The sequence below is a fragment of the Sprattus sprattus genome (genome assembly GCF_963457725.1).
Source record: "Sprattus sprattus genome assembly, chromosome: 4".
Lineage (NCBI taxonomy): Eukaryota > Metazoa > Chordata > Actinopteri > Clupeiformes > Clupeidae > Sprattus > Sprattus sprattus.
In genome coordinates, this window is record NC_137923.1 from 47,152,643 (window position 1) to 47,174,706 (window position 22,064).

At 45.8% G+C, this 22,064-nt stretch overlaps 1 protein-coding gene across 9 annotated transcripts in view; it reads right to left on the reverse strand.

The window, feature by feature from the left end:
- ptk2aa (protein tyrosine kinase 2aa) overlaps positions 1 to 22,064 on the reverse strand; it is a 94,397-nt gene that overhangs the window by 20,842 nt on the left and 51,491 nt on the right. For 6 of the 9 annotated variants that reach the window (XM_080838090.1, XM_080838092.1, XM_080838096.1 and 3 more), the window contains 13 exons: positions 20,635 to 20,722; positions 19,249 to 19,328; positions 19,044 to 19,106; positions 16,072 to 16,126; positions 12,986 to 13,126; positions 12,620 to 12,697; positions 10,709 to 10,816; positions 8,097 to 8,214; positions 7,499 to 7,529; positions 7,125 to 7,189; positions 4,632 to 4,721; positions 2,347 to 2,364; positions 928 to 984 (listed from right to left, as the gene is read on the reverse strand). In XM_080838090.1, coding sequence (XP_080694216.1) covers positions 928 to 984; positions 2,347 to 2,364; positions 4,632 to 4,721; positions 7,125 to 7,189; positions 7,499 to 7,529; positions 8,097 to 8,214; positions 10,709 to 10,816; positions 12,620 to 12,697; positions 12,986 to 13,126; positions 16,072 to 16,126; positions 19,044 to 19,106; positions 19,249 to 19,328; positions 20,635 to 20,722 — 992 coding nt within the window. Of the gene's footprint in view, positions 1 to 927; positions 985 to 1,297; positions 1,539 to 2,346; positions 2,365 to 4,631; positions 4,722 to 7,124; positions 7,190 to 7,498; positions 7,530 to 8,096; positions 8,215 to 10,708; positions 10,817 to 12,619; positions 12,698 to 12,985; positions 13,127 to 16,071; positions 16,127 to 19,043; positions 19,107 to 19,248; positions 19,329 to 20,634; positions 20,723 to 22,064 lie in introns of those variants that run through there. The other 3 variants (XM_080838094.1, XM_080838093.1, XM_080838097.1) reach the window with 2 other exon arrangements.

Genomic DNA, 22,064 nt, shown 5'->3' on the forward strand with positions numbered 1-22,064 from the left:
TCAGTAGCTGGCATCACGAAACTAAATGGATATTGTGTTGAAAATAGTCCCTATGCTTGGTCAGTCCACCTTAAGATGATTCTAAGCAAAATGGAACTGTATGTGTGATTTTTAAAGGTTTCTTAGAGGGCCTGTGACAGGCCTCAGGAAGACGCAACGAGTCATTTTACTAGCTGTATGAAAAGCACCAGCTGTTAGCTGAAGTTCAAGCTAATTACCTCAGTGTTTTCGGTCACAGTTTCGAATAGTGACAGCCATGTAAACGATCATGAGCCGCAGGTTTAAGTTCTGAGGCTCTCAATGTCTGGTTGAAATGCCTGAACATCTGTTCAGCGTGAGGCAGCACTCAAGCAAACCTTTTCTGGAAATATTTAAAACATAAACACTAGGCAAAATCTGTTACGCCTGTTTTTTTTTTCTTTTCTCAGTACCCCTCTGAGTAACCTTATTATTTCCAAAACACATGACGACAACTATTTAGATTTGGCAAGAAGGGGGTCAAACAACCTGTGGTATTCTCAGGTGTAGATAGCAGCACAGTTCCTGTGGCCACTCAAACAAACAGAAAGAAGATAAAAGAGCAACAGATACAGAAGGGAGATGATGAAAGACAGAGAGAAAGAAAGAAACAGACAGAACGGCTGGAGGAAAAATAGGTCATGATAAAGCGCAGAAGCCACGTTTCAAACAGAATTTTGGCCTAAGTCAGAAACATCTGGATCTCAAAAGAGGGAAAGAGAAAGAGAGAGAGAGAGAGAGACAGACAGACAGAGAGAGACAGACAGACAGAGAAAGAGGGAGAGAGAGAGAGACGGAGAGAAAGCAAGGTCTGGTTGACAGCCCCAAGTGGGACAAACATACTGCAAATGAAGCAGCTACCAGCCTGCTTGACAGGATTAAGAATTAAGGAGGTTATTTGGTACTTACTAGAGGGCATGGTGTAGGTATCCTCCTCGTCTATGATCTCCGCATAGTCATCAGTTTCTGTGTATGGAGAGGAGGGGAGAGGAAACACAAGAGCAAACGGTCAGTATGGTAAAAGGGTTCTCCGGCGTCGCCAACGTCCACTCTAGTTAATGCAGCTGAGAACGCAGCAAAGAAAAAAGAAAAAAGAAAGAAAGGACTAAAATAAGTAATCTTCCACAGCAGAAGCTAGAGCCGGCTGAAAATAAACGCTCCACTCAGACGGTGCGCACACACATACTCTCTACTCTAAACACTTACACACACACACCCACAAGACTGGGAACAGAAACGCGCACACACACACACGGACCAACACACACAGGAACCATACCATGTCCATACACTCAAGCAGTCCTCCCAGCTTTTACACAGAGTTGCTCCGTTGCTCATGTGGTGCGCATATCTGTCTGTTTGTCCGGCCAATCACAGCAGGGCTTTGCAGCTGTGTGTCTGGGTGCAGGAGGAAAGGCTTGGAGGAGAAGGGACTTCTCTTTTTCTCTCTCTGCACTTCTCTCTGTCTGTCTCTTTCTCTCTCTTTACTATTCTTTTCATCACTCAACAGAAACGATGGCTCTTTTGAACTGTCCCGATCCCTCTCCCCGATCTCTCACACTCAGTCTATCTGTGTGTGTGTGTGTGTGTGTGTGTGTGTGTGTGTGTGTGTGTGTGTGTGTGTGTGTGTGTGTGTGTGTGTGGGTGTGGGTGTGGGTGTGTGTGTGTCTGTCTTGTAGTGGCCACTGGTTTGCTCCTTAGGTCTTGAAACATAATTGTGTCTCTGCAGCTGATTCCTTTTAAGTCAGGAATGCAGCACCAGGGCCACGCCGAGGCAGGGAGAAAGGAGAAGGGTTACAAAGAAGAGAAGACGCGAGAGAGGGAGACAGAACAAAGTATGAGTAAGAGAGAGTGTGTGTGTGTGTGTGTGTGTGAGAGAGAGATATTTCCTGTCCAAATTCAGGCTTTTGAAAGACAGCAGAGCTGGGAGGAGGCGATGAGAGTCACTTAAAGTGTAATACATGCACTCCACCAGTTATAGTGAACACACACAAACACACACACACACACACACACACACACACACACACACACACACACACACAGACACAGACACACTCAAATACACTTTGTTCTCCCTCTCTCTCGCATGCACCCGCGAGCACACACACAAACACAGACACACCTCACATACACACAAATCGCATACATACAATAATTAAATCTAAATTGAGTAAAACATTTAAAACACAGCCTACAGTAACACACTTTACTGTACATCTGACATGTCCTATCCATCGCCAACAGTAACACAAGCAGCACTAGCGGGTTAGTGGCTGGGCATGGGAAGGAATGAAACGGAAAATATTAAAAAAGCCAAAACTTTACCATCCCCACTAACATCCTCTGCAGGTCCAAGGAGAGGCATGCAAAAAGGAGAGAGAGAGAGAGATGGAGGGGAGGGGGGAGAGGGAAGAAGAAAAATGTTTAATGTGATGAAGAAACATTTCTTTAAAAAAAATGACAGTCTTTGTTATGACTTAAACTTGATTACAGAGGCAATCAGCACACCCAATGGCCTCCAAGCAGCTGTTAGAATGATTAGAGGCCTTTTACTGCCACCTTTCTCCCCTCTGTGGAGTCACTGGAGCGCCCAGGGCTGAAATCGAGTAGGACCACCGTTGGAATGTGTGGTAGCTGATTGAATTTGGGGAGGGGGGGTGGGAGGGGTCGGGGGGGGGGGGTCTGAGCACTCCTGCCAGCATTGTTTTCCTCCAGGAGTTTGCATAGGTTCAAGCCACTGGCAATCACCTGGGCTTTCCACTACGCAATCTCTATGGTGGGTGTGAGATAGATGGGGGCGGTAGCCAATGGGTGGTCATTCTGCTGCTGGTAGGGTGGGTTTGGGGGGGGCGGGACGGGGGGTGAGGCTGGGAGTTGGGTTGCCAGAAAGGGGGCAGTTAAATAAAAATAAAAAAGCACACTTTAATTGGTCTGTTTAGTTTCTCTGAGGATGTCAAGCTTGGAGCGTCTCCAGAGACATAAAAAGTAAAAACCACACACCGCGTGAATGTCTTCAGCAACGTGGGGACAAAATAACACGTTTTTAAGAGCGATATAAAAAGGTGAGGTGAACCGAAGCCATGCGTGACAGTCAGAAGTGTTGGAAGTGTCGACGTGGCCTGCCGAAAAAAACACAGTGCTTGATGCCTGTACACCAGAGACAATGCAACCCTGTTGATTTGTGACAGTGGCTTCACTGCAGTCGGGCGAACAGAAGTACGCTAGGCAAGAGAAGAGAAGAAGATAGAGGGGAAAAGAAGAAATGGTGGGGGTTTTGATTTAATCTTTTGCAGCTTGCCGATGTCTCCCGTCCTTTCAAGCTGTGTTTATTTTAACGCCAAGGAGAGTCAAGGGAAAAAAAGAGAGTGAGACGGAGAGAGAGAAAGCGAGAGCAAGAGAGAGAGAGAGTGAGAGAGAGAGAGAGAGTGTGAGAAAGGGAGATCTGCTCTCTCTGGGAAGAGAGTACTGTGAGACTATACATTGTCTCTTTCGGAACAGACGTGGTTAAGTTGCCGTTTCTTTGAGACGTCGAGCATTGTTTTTTTCTCATCATTATTTGTTCCTGCAGTGGCTGACCCAGTTCAGTTTAGGAGGAGGAGGGGGGTTTCTGGGCAGAATCTACCCTGGACCCCACCGCACAAAATCCCCTTCATGCAGTGTGCAGTCTCACTCCTTAGCCAGTGCAGGGCTCTGTCAGTGCGGTGAAGACAGCGCTACAGGGAAATATCGGCAGTGCTGGCTGGCATTCTGTGGTGACCTCAAACCAGGTTTTAAATCAAGCCCGCTCTGCACCCCACTCTACATCCACTCCAAAACTGGCAAAGCATTAGCATCGGTGTTAGCATCAGCAGTAGCACACACACATACAGGTAGCAGTAGCAGCAGCGCCCTGTTATGTCAAGTTATTCAGAGTGACCAGCCATTCTCCGATGGTATATCCCACTGGTCAGTTGCTTTAGTTGTTTTAAAATGAAACGCAGATGCTGGCCACCTTACCTTACTGTTCAGAGGACCATATGCCCCGCCGTCAGCCTACTATAAGCCTAACCCTAGGGACTGTTCAGAGACTGTACAACTTTTAATGGGAGCATATTGGGAGTCAAGGTGAGCTCATCTGTGTTAATCTACTCATGTAGACAGGTCATATTGACACCAAGGTCATGGGTTTGTTTTCATGATAAAAAATGGTCCTCTCTTCCTGTACTGCAATTGGCTTTGGGATACAAGTATCTTAAGCTGTAACTGCTAAAGAGCTGGTTACCCTGCCCAACCTTTCCGTGGGAGACGTGGCCTCATAGGATAGTACAGTGCACACTGTTTGGACCATTTGGTCTTATCCTGGCACCAAAACGGGTCAACACATTCAGATGGTCATGGGTAACTTAGGTCATGGGGTTGGCTCCCAGCTGACAAAAAACCTCTACCCTCCTTTGGGAACCGAGCATCTTTAGCTGCGAGCAGTTGTGATAGCTGGAAGCAGAAGCAGACAGAGGCAGCCTGGCACACACACACACACACACACACACACACACACACACACACACACACACACACACAGTTAGAGTTAGAGTTAATCAAGCCGAGCAGGAGGCTGCTGGCAGCCTGAGTACCGTTGGGTGAAGGTTCACGGGAGCAGAAGACGAAAGGAAGAAGAAAGCGTCGGGCTTTAGCCGACTTGGGAGGGCTCTGAGGCACTAGGTCTTCAGGGGGGGAATGAGGAGAAGAGAGAGAGAGAAAGAGAGAGAGAGAGAGAGAGAGAGAGAGAGAAAGAGATGGAAAAGAAGATGAGAGCTGGAGGGAGAGGATGTGATAAGAGGGAGAGAGAGACAGATGTAGCAACAGAGCATGGTATGAGGAGAACAATTGTCTGTTTCAATTTTAAATAGGGAGAGAAAAAACGCCTTGTTCACTTCCAAGAATCCTTGTGACTTCTTTATTGACACGCACGCACCCCCCCACACACACACACACACACACACACACACAGACACACACACACCCCTCCACACACACTTTAGCACAAACAGGTACAGAGCATCAGGCCACTGCTCATAGTTCACCTGTATTTTCGCTTCCCACATCAATCCAATTTCGCTTCCCACATCAATCCAATTTTAACCTGAGATGGATTTCCACTTTCTCACCATCACTCCGTTATGATGGGTATTGACCTGATGGAAAATGAGCTCCATTGAGACATATCAAATTAGCATAAACGGAGCCAGCCTCCAGATCCCTTGTGTGCAGATGCTGCATGACCTTCCATCTAAGAAAATGTCACTTATGGATTCTGCGTTTGAAACACTAACATGTAAACACCGCTCTGACATGACTGGGAGTGTGTGGCGTGTCTCCATTCAGTAGATGCTGAACGGCTTCTGCGTCATCATTCCTCACACCAAGATATGGGAGACCCACGTCAAATAAACCACTTCCTGTGTTGTTTCATTGGCTCCGTTCAGGCAGTATGGGGCTCACGTTCCAGTCCAAGCTCAACCACAGGAAATACGCTACACAATGACAAAGATTCAACCGACCTTGTCATGCTTTGCAGGCTATAGCCCAATGCTATTTAATAGCATTTCAAAAGCCACCTTCATTCCAGTGATGACACAGTTGAACATCACACGACACCAGACAAATCTTGCCACTGCTGCAGCCTCTTACACAAGCCCCTACGTAACCTCAGTTTTCAGTGCCGCCGTCGTCTCCATGACTGGCGCGACTGTTCTCTGGAGAGGGGGAGAGAGAGGGGCACCCCTTCTGACTCGCTGACGGGCTCCTGGGGCCCCGCTGGCTGCTGCTGCTGTGGCCGTCCGCCGAACACAAATAAGGTCTTTCAGAGCAGGGCGTCCCGTCTTCCGACCCCCCTCCAATCTCCTGAACAGTCCCTGGCCCCAGCAGGCGACACGGCTGCACCCAGCTCTGTCTCAATCAGTTCCATTATCTCTGTCTCTGGGACGTGAACCACCAACCCCCCACCCCACCACACCCCCCCAACCCCCCAGGGGTTGTTGGCATTCAGTAGCTCAGCAACAAGGCCCTCCACATGGGGTGGAGGTGGGGGGGGGGTGGTCTGACATTTAGGAGAGATGGAAATATGGAGCAAAATAGAAAAGGGGGCAGAGGAAGGAAGAGAGGAACGTTTCAGTCAGTTTGGTCTGGGGGGGGGGGGGGGGGGGGAGGGGTTATATAACAAGACGGAAAGAGCAAAGTAAGGGAAACAGACTTGAGAGATGGGGCTCAGACAGACAGAGAAAGAGGGAGAGAGATAGGGAGAAAGACACAGCTGGGTATTCCTCTAGTAGCATATTTCTCCATCCAGTAAACAAATGCCGCACTGGCAAGTATTTCGCCCTGCCTGGGGGTGTGTGTGTGTGTCTGTGTGCGATTGTGTGATCCATCTATGGTTAGAGAGCCGTGGATCTGCCGCTGACAGCCCGCTTGTTCCCAGCGTAGCGCTGCTCCTTGAGCGAGTGGAGCTTGCTGGCTGCAGCAGTGCATTTTTCAAGATTATATGAACCCCCTCCACTACCAAACCCCCCACCTCCAGCTGGAGGCTCTGGCACCTGCTGCTGCGCCTCCTGCTCCTTCAGCTCCTGCGGCCCCCTCTCCTTCAGCACTGAGGCAGTGGGGGCCACTTGTGATTCTGACAGTGCAGAATTCCACTGCGCGTCACGGGCCATGTGTGTCTCAATATGACAGTCCCTGTCTCCGGAGCCCATGCCAGCTGCTGGTTAGCGTTCTCGTTTGTTTTGCCGTTTCTCATTTTGACACCCCCCCCTGTGGCCTTGGAGAGTGTCGTGACAAGTATTTGAACAAAATGAAGAGAAAATAAATTGCTGAACTGTAGTATTACTTTAACCGACAACTCTGTAATTTCCCTCTGCTTGTACAGAAGACTTCAAGCATATCATCATCAAGTCACACACACTATATTTCTTTTAAGACTCGCATTGACTTCAGATTACTTTTGGATTGCACAAATGTAAAAGTTCTTGTTCCCTCAAACTCCTACTTCCATTCAAGGTTCTCCAAGCGCTTCCATGTGATAACAGTCAAGCAAGCAAAACAGTCCCACAGAAGAAGATGTTCAATCCTACCTGACACAGAGATAGCCCGCACCCCGGTTCTGACCGCCTCGATACGCTTCTCATTGTTGGTAACCCTGTGTGGGGAGAATCCATGTGTTAGATCCCACAACGAGCAGGAACAACACGGGGGCAGCTTTAAAACTATTTCTGATAATGAGGAACACAAGGCAGACAATACTTGGTGCCTGAGCTACATCTAAAAAAAGCACAGACAAAATGCCTTACAGTTATGCCCATTCACAACACTGAGGCGGAAAACAAGCTGGCCTCTTTCATACTGAATTTAGAGTAAGCGTGTATCAATGAGATGATTGGTGATATTGTTTTCAATAATTTACTTTGGTATTATATGTAAGTGTATGATTACTTCAGCTTTCACTTACTTGGGTATTGATGGAAGAGCTCTCTCACCCTCTGTTGGCCAGAAAGAATTAAAGCACATTGAGTTATCCAAACATTAACGAACAGACAAGATGCACTGTTTAGGATAGAGCTTGTGCTGCCTAAACTATGCCAAAAGAGAAAGCATTACTCCCAGGTCACTCCTCCCACTTTAACTCACTCTCTCTCTCTCTCTCTCTCTCTCTCTCTCTCTCTCTCTCTCTCTCTCTCTCTCTCTCTCTCTCTCTCTCTCTCTCTCTCTCTCTCTCTCTCTCTCACTTCCCACCAAAACATACTACTCAGGCACACAAACAGCAAGCAAAAATATAAACAGCAACATTTCGGAAAAAAACACCACACCAAAGTGTGTTTTTTATTTTACGATCCATGTAGTGCTGTCGGGCTGTGAGAAATCTGTGACAAAGTTGCCCTTTTAGAGTTAGCCAGCCGTCAGCACATAGCTGGATGGTGAGCGCCTGGGATGACTCACAGATAGCGTAGCCATAGAAACAGATCCAGCGATAAGCGGACAAAGATTTCCCTGAGGGCTAAAGCATTAAACTGAAACTGAAGACAGAACCATAGGAGTGGTGTGTTTACCTTTCTGGGGTCGGACGATGAAGGACTGTGTGGCGCCATTGACCAGCCGACAGTAGCCGTCTATCAGGTCGGCCATGTTCTCTGCTATGGGGAAGGACGGCGTGGTCACTGTGAGAGGCTGTGAAAACAGGGGAGTCCACAAAGGGCCATTATCAACCACACTACAACTGCTGAGGAGAGAAAGACAGAGACAGAGAGAGAGCGAGAGAGAGAGACAGAAAGCGAGAGAGAGCGAGAGAGCGAGACAGAGCAGCTGTCCCCTCCCATCAGAAGAGCATGGGCCAACTTAACTCCCCCCCACCAGACACTCCCACTCATCCCACACACACACACACACAGCCTGCATGTACCCACAGGCGTGCAGTGACACACACACACACACACAGACACTCACACTCACTCACACGACCCCCCACCCCCACCCCACACTCCCACACACACAGTCACTGTCTATGTTCCCTCCCACATGCTCATACCCATATAGCTTCATAGTATGATTCCCTGACCCTTCTTTTCTGCAGCAGACAGCGGAGACAAAAACACCACCACACCTCTCTGTGTGTGTGTGAGGGTGTAAGTGTGTCTGAGTGTGTTATGTGTTATCTCAGTGACAAACACCTTAGTCACAGTTTCCCTCTGATTAAAGCTCTCATCTCACCCCATCTGTAACACACACACACACACACACACACACACACACAAAGACACAGACACACCACAAACGCACACACACACACACACACACACACAAAGACCTTCTTTCTAGAGTGTGACAAACGCCACTCTTACAGGAAGAAAGTGCTCCTCTGCAGGGTCCTGCTTCCTCAGTGTGAAGGACGAGCAATCACAGAGGCCTTTCATGCCCTTTAAAAGCAGGCTGCCAAAAACACAGATCAATAACGGACTGGTCACTGACAAGTGCAGCCCGAGGTGACTGCCTAGTCAGCACGTGGCAGGAGCGCAGTGGGCAGTTAGACATGCCAGACGTACTCAAGGGGGGACGGGAGGGGGTGGATGTTGCTGGTTTCACATAAGCAAGCACAGTTGGCAGACGAGTGTGTTGTGTATAGAGGTGCTCCAATCAAAACATGATGTGCAGAAAACATGTTTTGAGGCCGCACCCTGTAAAAGTTGTGCTTTGTAATTCATCTGGGCCATTTTCATGAATGTGTGACTAGGGGTTGCCTACATGAAGAATTCAGCCAGTGAAATTCACGGAAAAACAGAGCTAAGCCTCCAGAGCTCAATAAAACAGACCATTCGGCTGAGATTATAGGTCACAGCTATATGTTATGACTGTTCCAACACCCACCGTATGCTTGCAGTGTAGTAGGATGATCACTGTGGAGTGATCGCCAGAAGGTAGGGGGTGTTGGTGGAAATGTTTTTCATAAAGTATATGGTGATACTTAATTTTTTTTTTTTTAAAGCAAAAAAAACAGGGATCTATTAGCAGAAATGAAAATTATGTATTTATTAGTGTGTAATTACCTGTAACTGTGAATAGTTGTGCTTTCACTAGCCTAAAATAAGCCCCTCATATCTACTGTGGTAGCCCAAGCTGCTCTTAGGCTCCCACTTAGGTTACTATGGTTGAACAGTACTACAAGGCAGGCTTTAGGACCCTGGGGAGGTGTGCTGGGGACTAGGTAGGTCGAGCTTCCCCTAATTGCAGCTCACCTGCAGATTGTTTCACTAGTGGCTGATCAGTGCCAATCTAGTCAAACAAAAGAGCTTTAAAAAAGTCAGTTAGAAGAGCTGGCTGAGAGAGAGAGACAGAGGGGAAAGTGCTGCTTGCACTGGGTGCAAGGCATAGGTTTTCCCCTATTTTCTGTTAATTTGATTACCTTTGTTGTAATGTTTGAGTACATTGGTTTGTAACTTAAAGAGTTAATAAAAGAATATGCTTAAGAATTCCCTTGTTGCGTCGTGCTGAGAGCTGGGCTGCGACACTACATATGAGGCATCCATGTTGTGCCGCCATGTTTTCTTCAGTACACGGGCTCTATGGAGGGCTTTTCACGTTTTAACATTGAAAAGGCAGCTTAAATTTGGGTTACCAGTTTAAAGACGTAGAAGAAGAAAGAAGAGGAATCCGTGGTTGCTGGTGCTGGCTAACCATTTTGTGGAAATGCTGTGACAACTCCTTGTTGAAGAGTTTAAACACCACCCATTGTTTATTTCAACACCACTCCACTTCAACACACATTGCCATAAGCACCCCCTATTATGTTTTGGAAACATATTTCACCAAACTACTAACAGTAGTGTGAGTGTTAACACATTAGAACATGGGCGAGATCACGTGAATTATATGAAATATTAGTCCTCCCTGGAAGTGATAACCACGAGCGAAATAAAGTTGGCTCCGTATCGGTTTTAAACAGGGCGTCTGTATGCCTTTGGAATTTCTAAAAGAAATACCCCGGTGAAACGCAACACCATGATACCGCCCAAGCCTAGACTCAGTGCTTTGTTCTACACACTGTTGTGATGAGCAGTGGCTATGGTATCCACGCCAGAGATGACCTTTATTGAGTGGTCATCTTACCTGTGTGTGCGTGTGTGTGTGTGTGTGTGTGTGTGTGTGTCATCACTGTGCTGTGGCCTACCTCAGCGGCTCCGGCCACATTGAGTTGCAGCATGCCTTTGCGCTCCTTGTCCTCCAGGCATGAGTAATTGATGGTCTGCACCTGCGTGAAGTTGGCCAGATGGGTTGGCTGCAGAACAAAAACAAATGAGTAAAGAGGAAGAACACTACAGTGTTTTGGGTGACTGGTTTTTATAAGGTGTAATGGTGGTTTTCATGACAATATCAGCACACAGGGGAACAATAACAACTAGAAAATGCATTTCCTGAAGGAAATACCAGTGCATGAAATGCAAAAGTTAGGAAAGGAAGAAGAAAAGAAAGAAGAGTGAAAGAAGGAAAGAAGAAAGGAAAGAAGAGTGGAAGAAGGAAAGAAGAGTGAAGAAAGGAGAGAAGAGGGGAAGAAGGAAAGAAGAGTGAAAGAAGGAAAGAAGAAAAGAAAGAAGAGTGAGGAAAGGAAAGAAGAGTGGAAGAAGAAAAGAAAGAAGAGTGAAAGAAGGAAATCATAGTTGAAGAAGGAAAGAAGAAAGGCAAGAAGAGTGAAACAAGGAAAGAAGAAAGGAGAGTGAAGAAAGGAAAGAAAAGTGAAAGAAGGAAAGAAGAGTGGAAGAAGGAAAGAAGAGTGAACAAGAGTGAAAGAGAAAAAGAGAGTGAAAATATTGAAAAAAGGAGATAAAAATGGAGTGAAGAAGAGAGATTGAGTGTGAGAGAAAGTAGACTGAGAGGGATAGAGAGAAAGGTGGAGAGATGGAGAGAGAAAAAAGTAGAGAATGGAAGGTGTCTTAATGTTCCTAGTTACAGTTAAATTGAGAGGGACAGAGAAAAGGTTCCTTGGATTTGGCACAGATGTCAGTGGAGCACAGGTGCAAGCCAGTTTAAAGACCCTATTATGATGTCATAATGGCCCAATGTAAGTCAATGGGAAAATATAGATTCTTTTTTATTTAATATCTTAAAAAGTATAAAGTTTAGAAAAGTGAAAAATACATAGCATAAGTGTTCTTTACAAGACCTACGCGACAAAGTTTGAATGAAGTTTCTACGTTAAACGGTTCGGGCTGAATTAATCGCAGAAAAAGGTAAGAAGAATAAGAAGAAGAAGAAGAAAATGCCTAGGAATAACAATACAGGGCATTTCATGCACTGTAATGATGTGATGGCAGCTGTATGAGGACTGAACATTGAATGACTGCTCTGAAAAACCCTGATCTACATTGCAACGCAAATCACAACTTCCCTGGATTTGTCACACGTGGAGCCCATGGAGGTCTTTTTAAACAAAAAACATTCTAACCAAGAATATTTACAGGTCTTACACAGCTCACAAAAGTGGGAAAAGTGGAGCTTCACATTGCAAAAATAAGCTCTCTTTCTGAACGTCATGCTCGCCATGCAAGCGAAACAGAAAAGAAAGACTGCCACTTTGGACCCTCTGGAGCAGATTGACCGGAGGACATTTTGGGAGCCTTTGTAATAGAAATCAATGCTTGAGGACTCGGGTATGCCACTGACATTTCAATCTGATGTTAGAGTGAGTGAGTCGGAGAGCCCTAACGGAATATGTGTGCGATGAAAGAATTACATGAAAGAGAGAATAATAACATCAAAAAAAGAAAAATTATGTGTGAAGATTGTTGCATATTTTAGGAAGAAATGCAAATACAGTACTGTACACCACATGTGATTTAAAAATGTTGAATACAAAATAAATACATTTTAAGCATGATGCATTTCCAAGCATGCTATTAATGATAAACAAAATTGGTTGCACCATTGTAAACCAACAATGCTCTCGTCCTATAGCTTACATATACCTTCACTGCCAGACATTCATAAAGAAAGTGGCATCAAAATACACTGTTTAAATAGAGCATTTAAATACAGTGTTTAAATACAGTGTGACCTGCAGGATCCCTGATAAAGATTCCCTCACCGTTGAGCCTTTATCTGTCAGGTAGCTGATTCCCTCCTCCGGCCCGATGGCCAGCTCCACAGAGATCACCCAGCTCGACTGCAACAGAAACCATAAGATTCAATGGAGAAACTACTATGGTGTCATGAGATTTTATAGTCACAAAAGACTGAGAAATGTAGGTTTAAATGTATGCTTAAGGCTTTACTGTAAAACTGCATCATGTGGCATGAACAGCATTTTTCCCTTACATATCCAGTAGAGGGCAGTAGAGCCCACAAACAACAGAAATACCTTCCCGGTACCCTCTACATAACAGCCCTCTCTTCAGAACACACTTCATTATAATAAACATTGCAAATATGGAAAATAACAGCATTATCTTACCCCAAGAGCACATTTGAAACACTCCTTATCAAATCTGTAGACCGGCCACAGGATCTCGAAGAACTTTAGGATGCTCTGTTCGTCGTTCATGTTGGCGAACTGCTTGAAGGTCTGCTGGATCAGTTTGCGCAGTGATTTGGCCTGAGTGGAGAAGCAGCCAGACACATTCATTAGGTGGCTGGGCACACACACAGTACATCATGGTCAAGACCCCTACCAGCCATCAGACACCCTGTGCTGGGAAGAGCAATGTGGCACATGTTAAATTATATTATCGACTGGGACAAACAGATAAAAAAACGCTCAATCACCAAGACAACAACTAACCACTGCGAAGCGTATATGTGCGAGTAGAAGGGGGGTGCGATAACGGAATTCAATAACTCCTGAATGGCCACTGTGATTAAGCGTCCGCCTGAGATGATTTTATCAGTTATGAGTGCGAGGTGGAAATGAAACGACGTGTTCTCACACACAAAACAACACCCCATTGGAGGCCTTGTTGGGTCAGAGCCTATACAGTTAGAATGCTCAAAATTGGTTGTTGCCTTCATTAAAAAAAAAAAAATTATAATCCATAACAGATTTTTACGACAGCTGAAGACATTTTCTCTGAATGGTGGGGACACTTGCTAATTAAATAGCCACCTGGAGTTGTTGAATACCAAACAATCTTGCCAGCAATTTCATAACAGAAGCGCCAGATGCCTGCCAAGCTCAATTGTTTGATAGGGCTTTTAAGGCCGCATTATCGTGGCACTTATTCAGAGAAATGCATTTCTGTCCATCCAGTAGTGGTCTGAACTGGATCAACTCTATGTGACTTGGAATATGCTTTGGTGTAGATACTTTTAATAGCACCAGGATGAGGAGGCAATCCTGTGAGAGAAAATCATGTTCGATATGAATGGACAGCTTTCTACTTCTCTTCCACCCTGTTTCTGGCACACTGATCTTCCTTTCTTCCCCTCCCTCTCTCTCTCTCGGTTCCTCTCTCTATCCGTCCCTCTCTCTCTTCCCCTGTCTCTCTTTCCCCCCTCGCGTGTGCTTCATGGATGTGAGTAATTGAAGAGATTGGTGGTATTCCAGGAATGGACTCTCACACACACACACACACACACACACACACACACACACACACACACACACACACACACACACACACACACACACACACACACACACACACACACACACACACACACACACACACACACACACACACACACACACACACACACACACACACACACACACAAAATGATGTTATCGAGGGAGCTGGTAACGAGTCGACAGCCTTAATCTCCAGGTCCCCCACCCATCCTGAGAGGAAGTTCCACTGTGTATCTTTTGCGCTCATCACGCCTCAGGGATCATGGGAAAATAGCTGGTACAAGGACTACGTAAGATCCAAGCAACCCGCTGAAACCCAAGATGAGACATCACACAGACCCTCTTGCAGGAACATTTACATCAGTGCAGGTGTTTGATTTTACTGCACTATAAAAGACTCGGCACAAAAGGAAAACACATTTTCCTCAGTCTTTGCCAAAGCAAGAATCACTACTTCAGCTCCACTAATGGTAGACTTAGGCCTAAGGGTCGGGTGAGGGTGTTAATTGCAGAAATGTCACCACTATGTAATACATCATTTCTTTAACTGCCTAATTTGATTAAGCTTTGATTGAGTTACACTCCTTGCCCCATCTGTCAGGTAATACACTTCTGTTCAGTAGAGTGAATAGCGGGAATAATCACATTAGACCCCACTACCCCCCGTCAACAACATGAGTGGATTCAATGCACCATCGCATATTTTATCACCGTCAAAATTAACACTGTGTAAAAAAACTTTTTTTTGGGAAGATCTCCCTCCTCTATTCAACAACACTTTATGTACATCCGATTCATCTAAGCTACAGATTAAACCAGAGAGCTTCCTTTAATTGGAGGTGTGATGTGATTCCCAAGAGATGTGAGCTAATGCTAGCTCTGCTATTCAGTAACGCAACATGCTAACGGCATGCGTGTCCGTAGGGACATATGCTGAGAGGTGGGGGTAGGGAGCGGAGATCTGCTGCTAGGCTCTTTTTAATGAAAGCTGCACATGTTTTTTCACTGCAAACAGCAGTCTAGGAGCTGATATCTAGGCCAGCTTGATGGAGGAGGAGGGGGGGGGGGGGGCACTAGGGAGCAGCCCCTTCTGCCCCTCACCAAGATAGGGGAGTGGGGGAGAGGGGTGGAGAGAAAAGGACAGTGGGTTTAACAGTGACCTTGGGGGTCAGGAGATCCCCCCACCCCACAGGCGGAGCATCTGTCCCCCTGATTTTGCTCTCTGCGTCTCTGTGGGGTCAGCAGCAGGTCTCTCTTTAAACCCACACACACACGACTCACTGAACTCCCAGTGTTAGACCCCCACACCGCTGCGTGTGCCGTGAATTCATCATCCACATCAGGCCCACACACACACACACACACACACACACACACACACACACACACACACACACACAGATACAAACACACATACACACACACACCTCATGTCAAAACAAAAGCTCAGCCGTAGAAAGTGAAATCACAACATTAAAAAAGCATCCAGGAATCATTTCAAAAATCTATCTAGTATTTGGTGCAAGGTTTGGATGTAATGGTTTCTCCTGGTTTGGATCATTCCTGGTGCGGAAATGCTGGAGCCAGGGGTTGACAGATGGGGGTGGGTGCTGAAGAGTGTGTGTGTGTGTGTGTGTGTGTGTGTGTGTGTGTGTGTGTGTGTGTGTGCATGTGCAGCCAAGCCTTCCCAAGGTTGCGGAGCCCGATATGCAAAGATGCATGTGGGGCTCAAGGGACCCCTCAGAGGAGGAAAAATCGAACCGGACCAAGGCCCATTTCTTAAAAAAAATAAAATAATAATAATTGCAAGTCAACTTGTGGCTGTGATGGTTAAATTCTGAACCGACTGAACTAGACAAGCTGAAAAAAAAACACGTCCATTTCCTCTACCGCTGCTGCAAAGGACCTGCCCAAGTTGGAAAGATTTCTGACATGGCGGTTTTACTTTACTTGCATTTCTTCATGGAACTCACCTTAACGGAATCCAGCAAACTCTTAGGGAAAAATCTTCTAAGGCCCACATCTTTCCTGCAAAACAAGAGGAAAATTATTTTAACAGAATAGCAGAAGGCCTGAGGATACTGGGTCCATGGAAACGAGATGAAGGAACACATCCTGGAAGTCAACAGGCCCTTTGCAATGTCAGTCTTGTTCAAAAGGGAAAGAGAGCTGGGGACTACTACTGTGCTTCTATCAGATGGCAAACGCTTGGAAAGAGTCTGGTTTGGAGGCTAGGGAGCTTCACAATAGCTCTGCTGGGTACAGCATAGCTGTGGAAACGCGCACACACGTTAGTGCACCGTTGATGAGAAATTGATGAATGACTTAAAGAGGACCGCGTGGGACCTGAACAATCTTTTACAGAGCCCTGGATTGAACGGTAACTGCGGCTACACGGCCAATAAATCTCCTTCTCCGCTGCGATCGTTTTATCATTCGCGATCGGCAGAAAGGGGAGCTTGTTAAATCACAACTGCTACGCTATTGCATTAACGTTTCACTGGCTGAGGCATTTCAGCAAATCCATGCTGAAGCTTTATAGCGCAAGCGAGTAATGCACAAGTTTACAAGTTTGGCAATGGGGGTGAGACAACAAACACCAACGAGAACTGTCAAAATTGAATGGTGAAGCATTGTGCACTGCTGCTGTAGGCTGCACTGAATGCAGTACAGAAAGCTCCAGCACCTTTGATTTTTGATCAATCTGGCTGATTTCCTGCTTTGCTAACACTACGTGATCTGAGATCGAGATGTCCGCAATCTTCTCAGTCCCTCCCCTCTCGCCCCCTCTCTCGCCAGTCACTGCGGTAGCCGTCACTCAGATTGAAAGTGCACTCTGGTTGGTAACCACTGGCCAGCCCTGAACGGGTCCTCCCTCCCCTTGGGGAGCTTGCGCCAGTGGACTGACCTGGAAGTAACACTAGCGCGTGCACAACTGAGGTGGGAGGGCCTGAGGTTGAGAATGAGGCGGAGGGGGTGGTGCTCTGGAATGCAGGCAGAGAGAAAGGTAAAGAGAAAACTGGGAGATGAGAACAAGAATGAGCTAGACATGGGGAGAGAGAGAGAGAGAGAGAGAGTGGGAAAACGCAAAAGAGCGTGACACAAAATATAAAGAGATTGATAGATAGATAGATACATAAAGAAAGAGAGAGTGTGAGAGAGAGAGCGCACTGGCAGGAGGCATACATTCATTATAAACTTGTCTTTGTGCTCCAGGACAAAACCCAGTTTCCACCCGGTCCCTCGCTGGCGTTTCGACTGGACCGAGTAATGAGATGGAGAGGACATTTCAACACTCTAATGTGTTAAAGAGATTCCTTGCTCGTAATTATCCCTTTGGGCCTCCCACATAAAGCTTTTAGTTTGTGGATTTACTGGAGGCCAAGGCCAAATTAATTTATTTGTTCCTCACTGCTGCTCAATGAGGAGAACCATAAGACTAGCACTGATGGGTGACCATTATGTCCTATCTGTGAAGTGTTGAAGGCCGCGAGAGTCCATCACTTGCTGGACGGATGGAAGGAGACGATTAGCATGCCAAGCACCTTCCCTCCAGAGCACCTAGCAACACATCAGGCTGAATTTATTGAAGGGAAGCTTGAAGCCTACTTACTCATCAGATGGACATGCATGGAGAAACAAAAAGCATGGAGAACAGCTCAAAAGTCAACCTTACCGACTCCTGTACACTACCTTGCATTTAATGATATTATTTATATTAAATTTAAATGTATTGAACATATATTTTATTATATATTACCCTTAATTTATTATATTTGTACACGTCTAAAGGTACCCAAACTTCAAAACATCTACAGTCAAATCCCCGTCAGCAAATTAATCATTTTCTTCTTCATATTGAGAGGTTTGAGACATCTCTTGCACTTCTGTCTGCAGTAGCTTCTTTAAAATATTTCAGGAGCATCTTCATAAATGCATGTCCAACACCTTCCAACCGACGTTCATCTGAGGCAGGGCCATGAGACACCACATTTCCTCGCCGAGCTTAGAGGGATACGATGCATTCCTCGACTCCTCATGTCCTCCGAGCAAGAAGACATTTAATTTCCCCCAGGACTTGGGGACAGAAATTCTTCACTCTTAAGGGGAATGAAGGAGGAAGCACTGCGAGGGCCTCCGATTGCTTCCATCAGAAGTCCACCGCAAGCACTTCCCATGCTCCGCTCGCTGCGGCAGCCCCTGCACCGAGGCACACAAGCAGAATAGCAATGCTTGCATGGGATTACAAACTCTGGCGGCTTTATCGAGGAGACTGCTAATGAACAGGAATGTCAGTGGAACAATAAGGGGGGGGGTGGGGGGGGGCTCTCACTTCCATCTCAAAGTGTTAAGGCTGAGAGAAACACCTTTGCTTGTTAGAGAATTTGGCAACCAAGGAACCGGGGGGGGGGGGGGGGGGGGGTGGAAACTACAATGGAATAGGGAGAAAGAGAGAGAGAGAGAGAGAGAGAGAGAGAGAGAGAGAGAGAGAGAGAGAGCGAGAGAGAGCGAGAGCAAGAGAGAGCGAGAGCGAGAGCAATGCCCTTTTACTGATGACAGAGAGAAGACCTTAGAGTCTGAATCTAATTGGCCAAGTTCATCAGATCTCCCTCCTGGAGAGAGCAAACACAGGCTTACTGGTCTGGCCTTGTTACATGCTAATCACAGCTATGGTCAATATGCAGTGGTTTCTCGACCTTCAAGCACTAACGACAGCATTCATCTGCTTCTCCATCCAGAGGTGTTTGTGGACCTGGGCACTGATCCCTGGATCGATAGTGAACAGGCTAGCGCTTTTGTTGCACATGTCAACAGGAGACTCTACAACCAACCTTTAGAACACAGTCAGACCTTGGGTTTTAGAGAGGTTGTGTGGTTTGTACTGCATGTATTACTTTAGGTAATGCGACTGAGCTGACAGAAATGGACAGAAAGCAATACTTACTCTAATAGTTCATAGTTTGATTTCTTGTCCAGGGCATTTCCTCTCATTTCTCTGAAGAACCTCCTGCAATTGAAATAAACAGATCAGTGCACACATAGCTTTAAATAGGATATTTCTGACATTCCTGCAGCTTTATTACCATGTAAATGTATTCTGTTTCGACAAACTGAGACATAGAGAAGCATAAAGAGGGTCAGGGACTCACCGAATCTCGAGGCATCCCAGCTTAAGTGCAATGTCTTGCTCGACCTGATCAGCAAACTCCACCATATAGTCATTCCTCACCTAGAGGGAAGAGAGAGACCCAAAAAAGCTGTCAAAGGCTTACAACTGCTTCCAGAAAGCGTAGTGGGTTAACACATGGGGGAACCAAGTCATACACTTCAGTGGAACTGGAGAGGAGGGGGGGGGGGGGGGGGTCATGACACATCACCATCAAAACCAGCGCCATCGTCAAGGCCTTTGGTCTGTGAATGATTTATGTCCTGACGTGCATGTTAGCCTAAGCAGGCACTTGAACAAAGGAAAGAATGAAAAAAACAATACAAATCGGAAATAATAATAAAAAATATAATATTAATAATAATAATAATAAACATGAAGGGTACACTGTGTATGATGACAATGGTAAGATGACATGGCGTATATCATTTTTTTAAAGACATTTGAGTTTACAGACAAAGCCTCGAAACTCAGAGTAGAAGAGGAGTACTAGGAAGAACGGAAGTAAACAAGTGATTGTCTGAGACAGTCTACGTGCAAGTGACCATTAAGGAGAAAGGAGACATAAAGATGGGTAAAGGGAACAGACTTAGTGATAGAAAGACAAACCAATTGAGAGGGGAGAAAAGGAGCAAAAAGGAAAGATAGTTTGCATGAAAGGAAGAGTGCGCAGAAGCCTAAGGCTGCTTCAGGCGGAATATGGCCTTTAAGGTCTCACGTCCTACTGAGTGCAGCTGACAGTAAATCTAACCGGCTTCTAAACCCACCACCCTTCATGGACCGAGCTTTGTGCCTAAAAGCTTTGCAAGCACCTGCTGGGAGATTAGGTCTATTTCACACCCACACCAGTGACAGGTTAGCGCTTAGAAATAACCTCTTTTGTGGTGGTGATGAGCTACGTTTAGCATAAGAAAACACAGGCGGTTAACTGCAACAAATTTCCCCCTTTAGCTAAGATGACTTTTACGCTTGAGCGTGGCTGTTATGTCTTAAGTCAGCGTTCCATTTGAGCACACACACACACACACACACACACACACACACACACACACACACACACACACACACACACACAGCTGAGTGTCAGTAGCTTTCCTCCACTCAAGCAGCTCAAAGCAGTGCAGGGATGAGAGTGGAGAAAAGCTTGAGTAATACAACATGTACATCACTTCTTTTAAACACACATACACACACAGACAGACAGAGACACACACACACACACACACACACACACACACACACACACACACACCAAGTGCTTTAGAGACAGTTCATATGAGTTTGTGTGGCCAAAGAGACTAACATATTAACCTCAACTGGTTAATAGTCGAGTAATTTCTATAAGGTTGTCATGTCTTTGTGAACTGACCTGCTGGTAGAAGTAGTTGAGTGTGGGCTTGTCTTCAGCGAACTGATTCAGGTATCCCTTTGGCAGGTAGCGAATCCGTAACTCATACCTGGGGAGACACAAAGAGCGGGGGATGGTTAGATTCATCATGTCCTTAGTGGAGCGCTGTAGTTCAAAGACCCTCTTTGAAGAGCTGGAACACGGCTCAGATTTAGTGCAGCTGCACCTGCCTTACTTAACATTTCTAAGGTCAAAGGTCAACTGAAGAAGAATGAACCACAAGCCTACACCAGGCTGACGATCAGGGTTAGAAAAACCTGACCCCGGGGACAAGAGGACCAGAGAGAGGGGCTTGGATCCTTGACGTTCCGCCCTAATATGAACCATTCGCCCTCTCGGCTCGTCTTTACAGGCAACACATGTTCCCATTCGACCGGCGCTTCCCCTCAGAAAGTGGGCCCAGATGAGAGCCAGGAGCAGCAGCACAGATCAACAGAGATTGAGTGGTGGAAAAGAGAGGATGGGGAGAAAGAGGAGGAGAGGAAACAGCCAGCAGGCAAAGACCAGATTATCTACGGTGTAACATAAGAGGCTGATTCTGTTCTATTTATCCTTTGTTTTAGTGCATGGCTCCACTGAACTTACTTTGAGAGCAGACAAAACAACAGAGTGAAGGAAAGCAGAGAGAGAGAGAGATAGAGAAAGAGAGAGAGAGGTAGAGATGTTAGAAGAAGGGAACAGTGCTATGGACAGGAGGGGTATTGATATGTGCAGTAGCAGATAGTTAAGTAGAGCTTGGGCCAGGCTGGGGCAGAATTCACTCAACCTGATCACAGATCAGTAGGGCTGTAACGATACACCTACCTCACGACACGATTTTTTTTTACCTCGCGATTTTTAAAATATATTTTCTAATTCACATTAGAATAAGTATGAGCTATAAAAAAATGAAGAAACAATTTATAACCAAATATTGAGGTTTTTATTACTCAAAGCAATGCTGTTGTAAAACATTCAACAAACTTCGGAACCTGTTATCTATCTGCAGAGCAAATGTCAGGCTCATACAAAAACATTAACGTGAATTAATTGATGCTAATACTTAGCGCGGTCTCTATAGGATTTCCCATATACGTTAGCATTAAGCTAACGTATTTTCTACCACAGTAAAACATGCAATACTATGTGATTGTTTTTAGAAAACGAATGTTACGTGATGAGATTACTAAAATGTAGTCTGCATGTCTGCTCAGTTTAGCAGTGTTACCCAAGCAAAGGTTTGAAAAGAACTTCAAGCTTCATACTTTTTGTTAGGGAAACAGCTTTCTATCTGCCAAGCAAATGGCAGGCTCATGACAACACGCGCAACCTTTGGGAGCATGAACTGCACTGAGTAAATTTTGCGCAACAATTAACCCCAACGCTGAAGCAAGCAGCCGCCTTTACTAGTG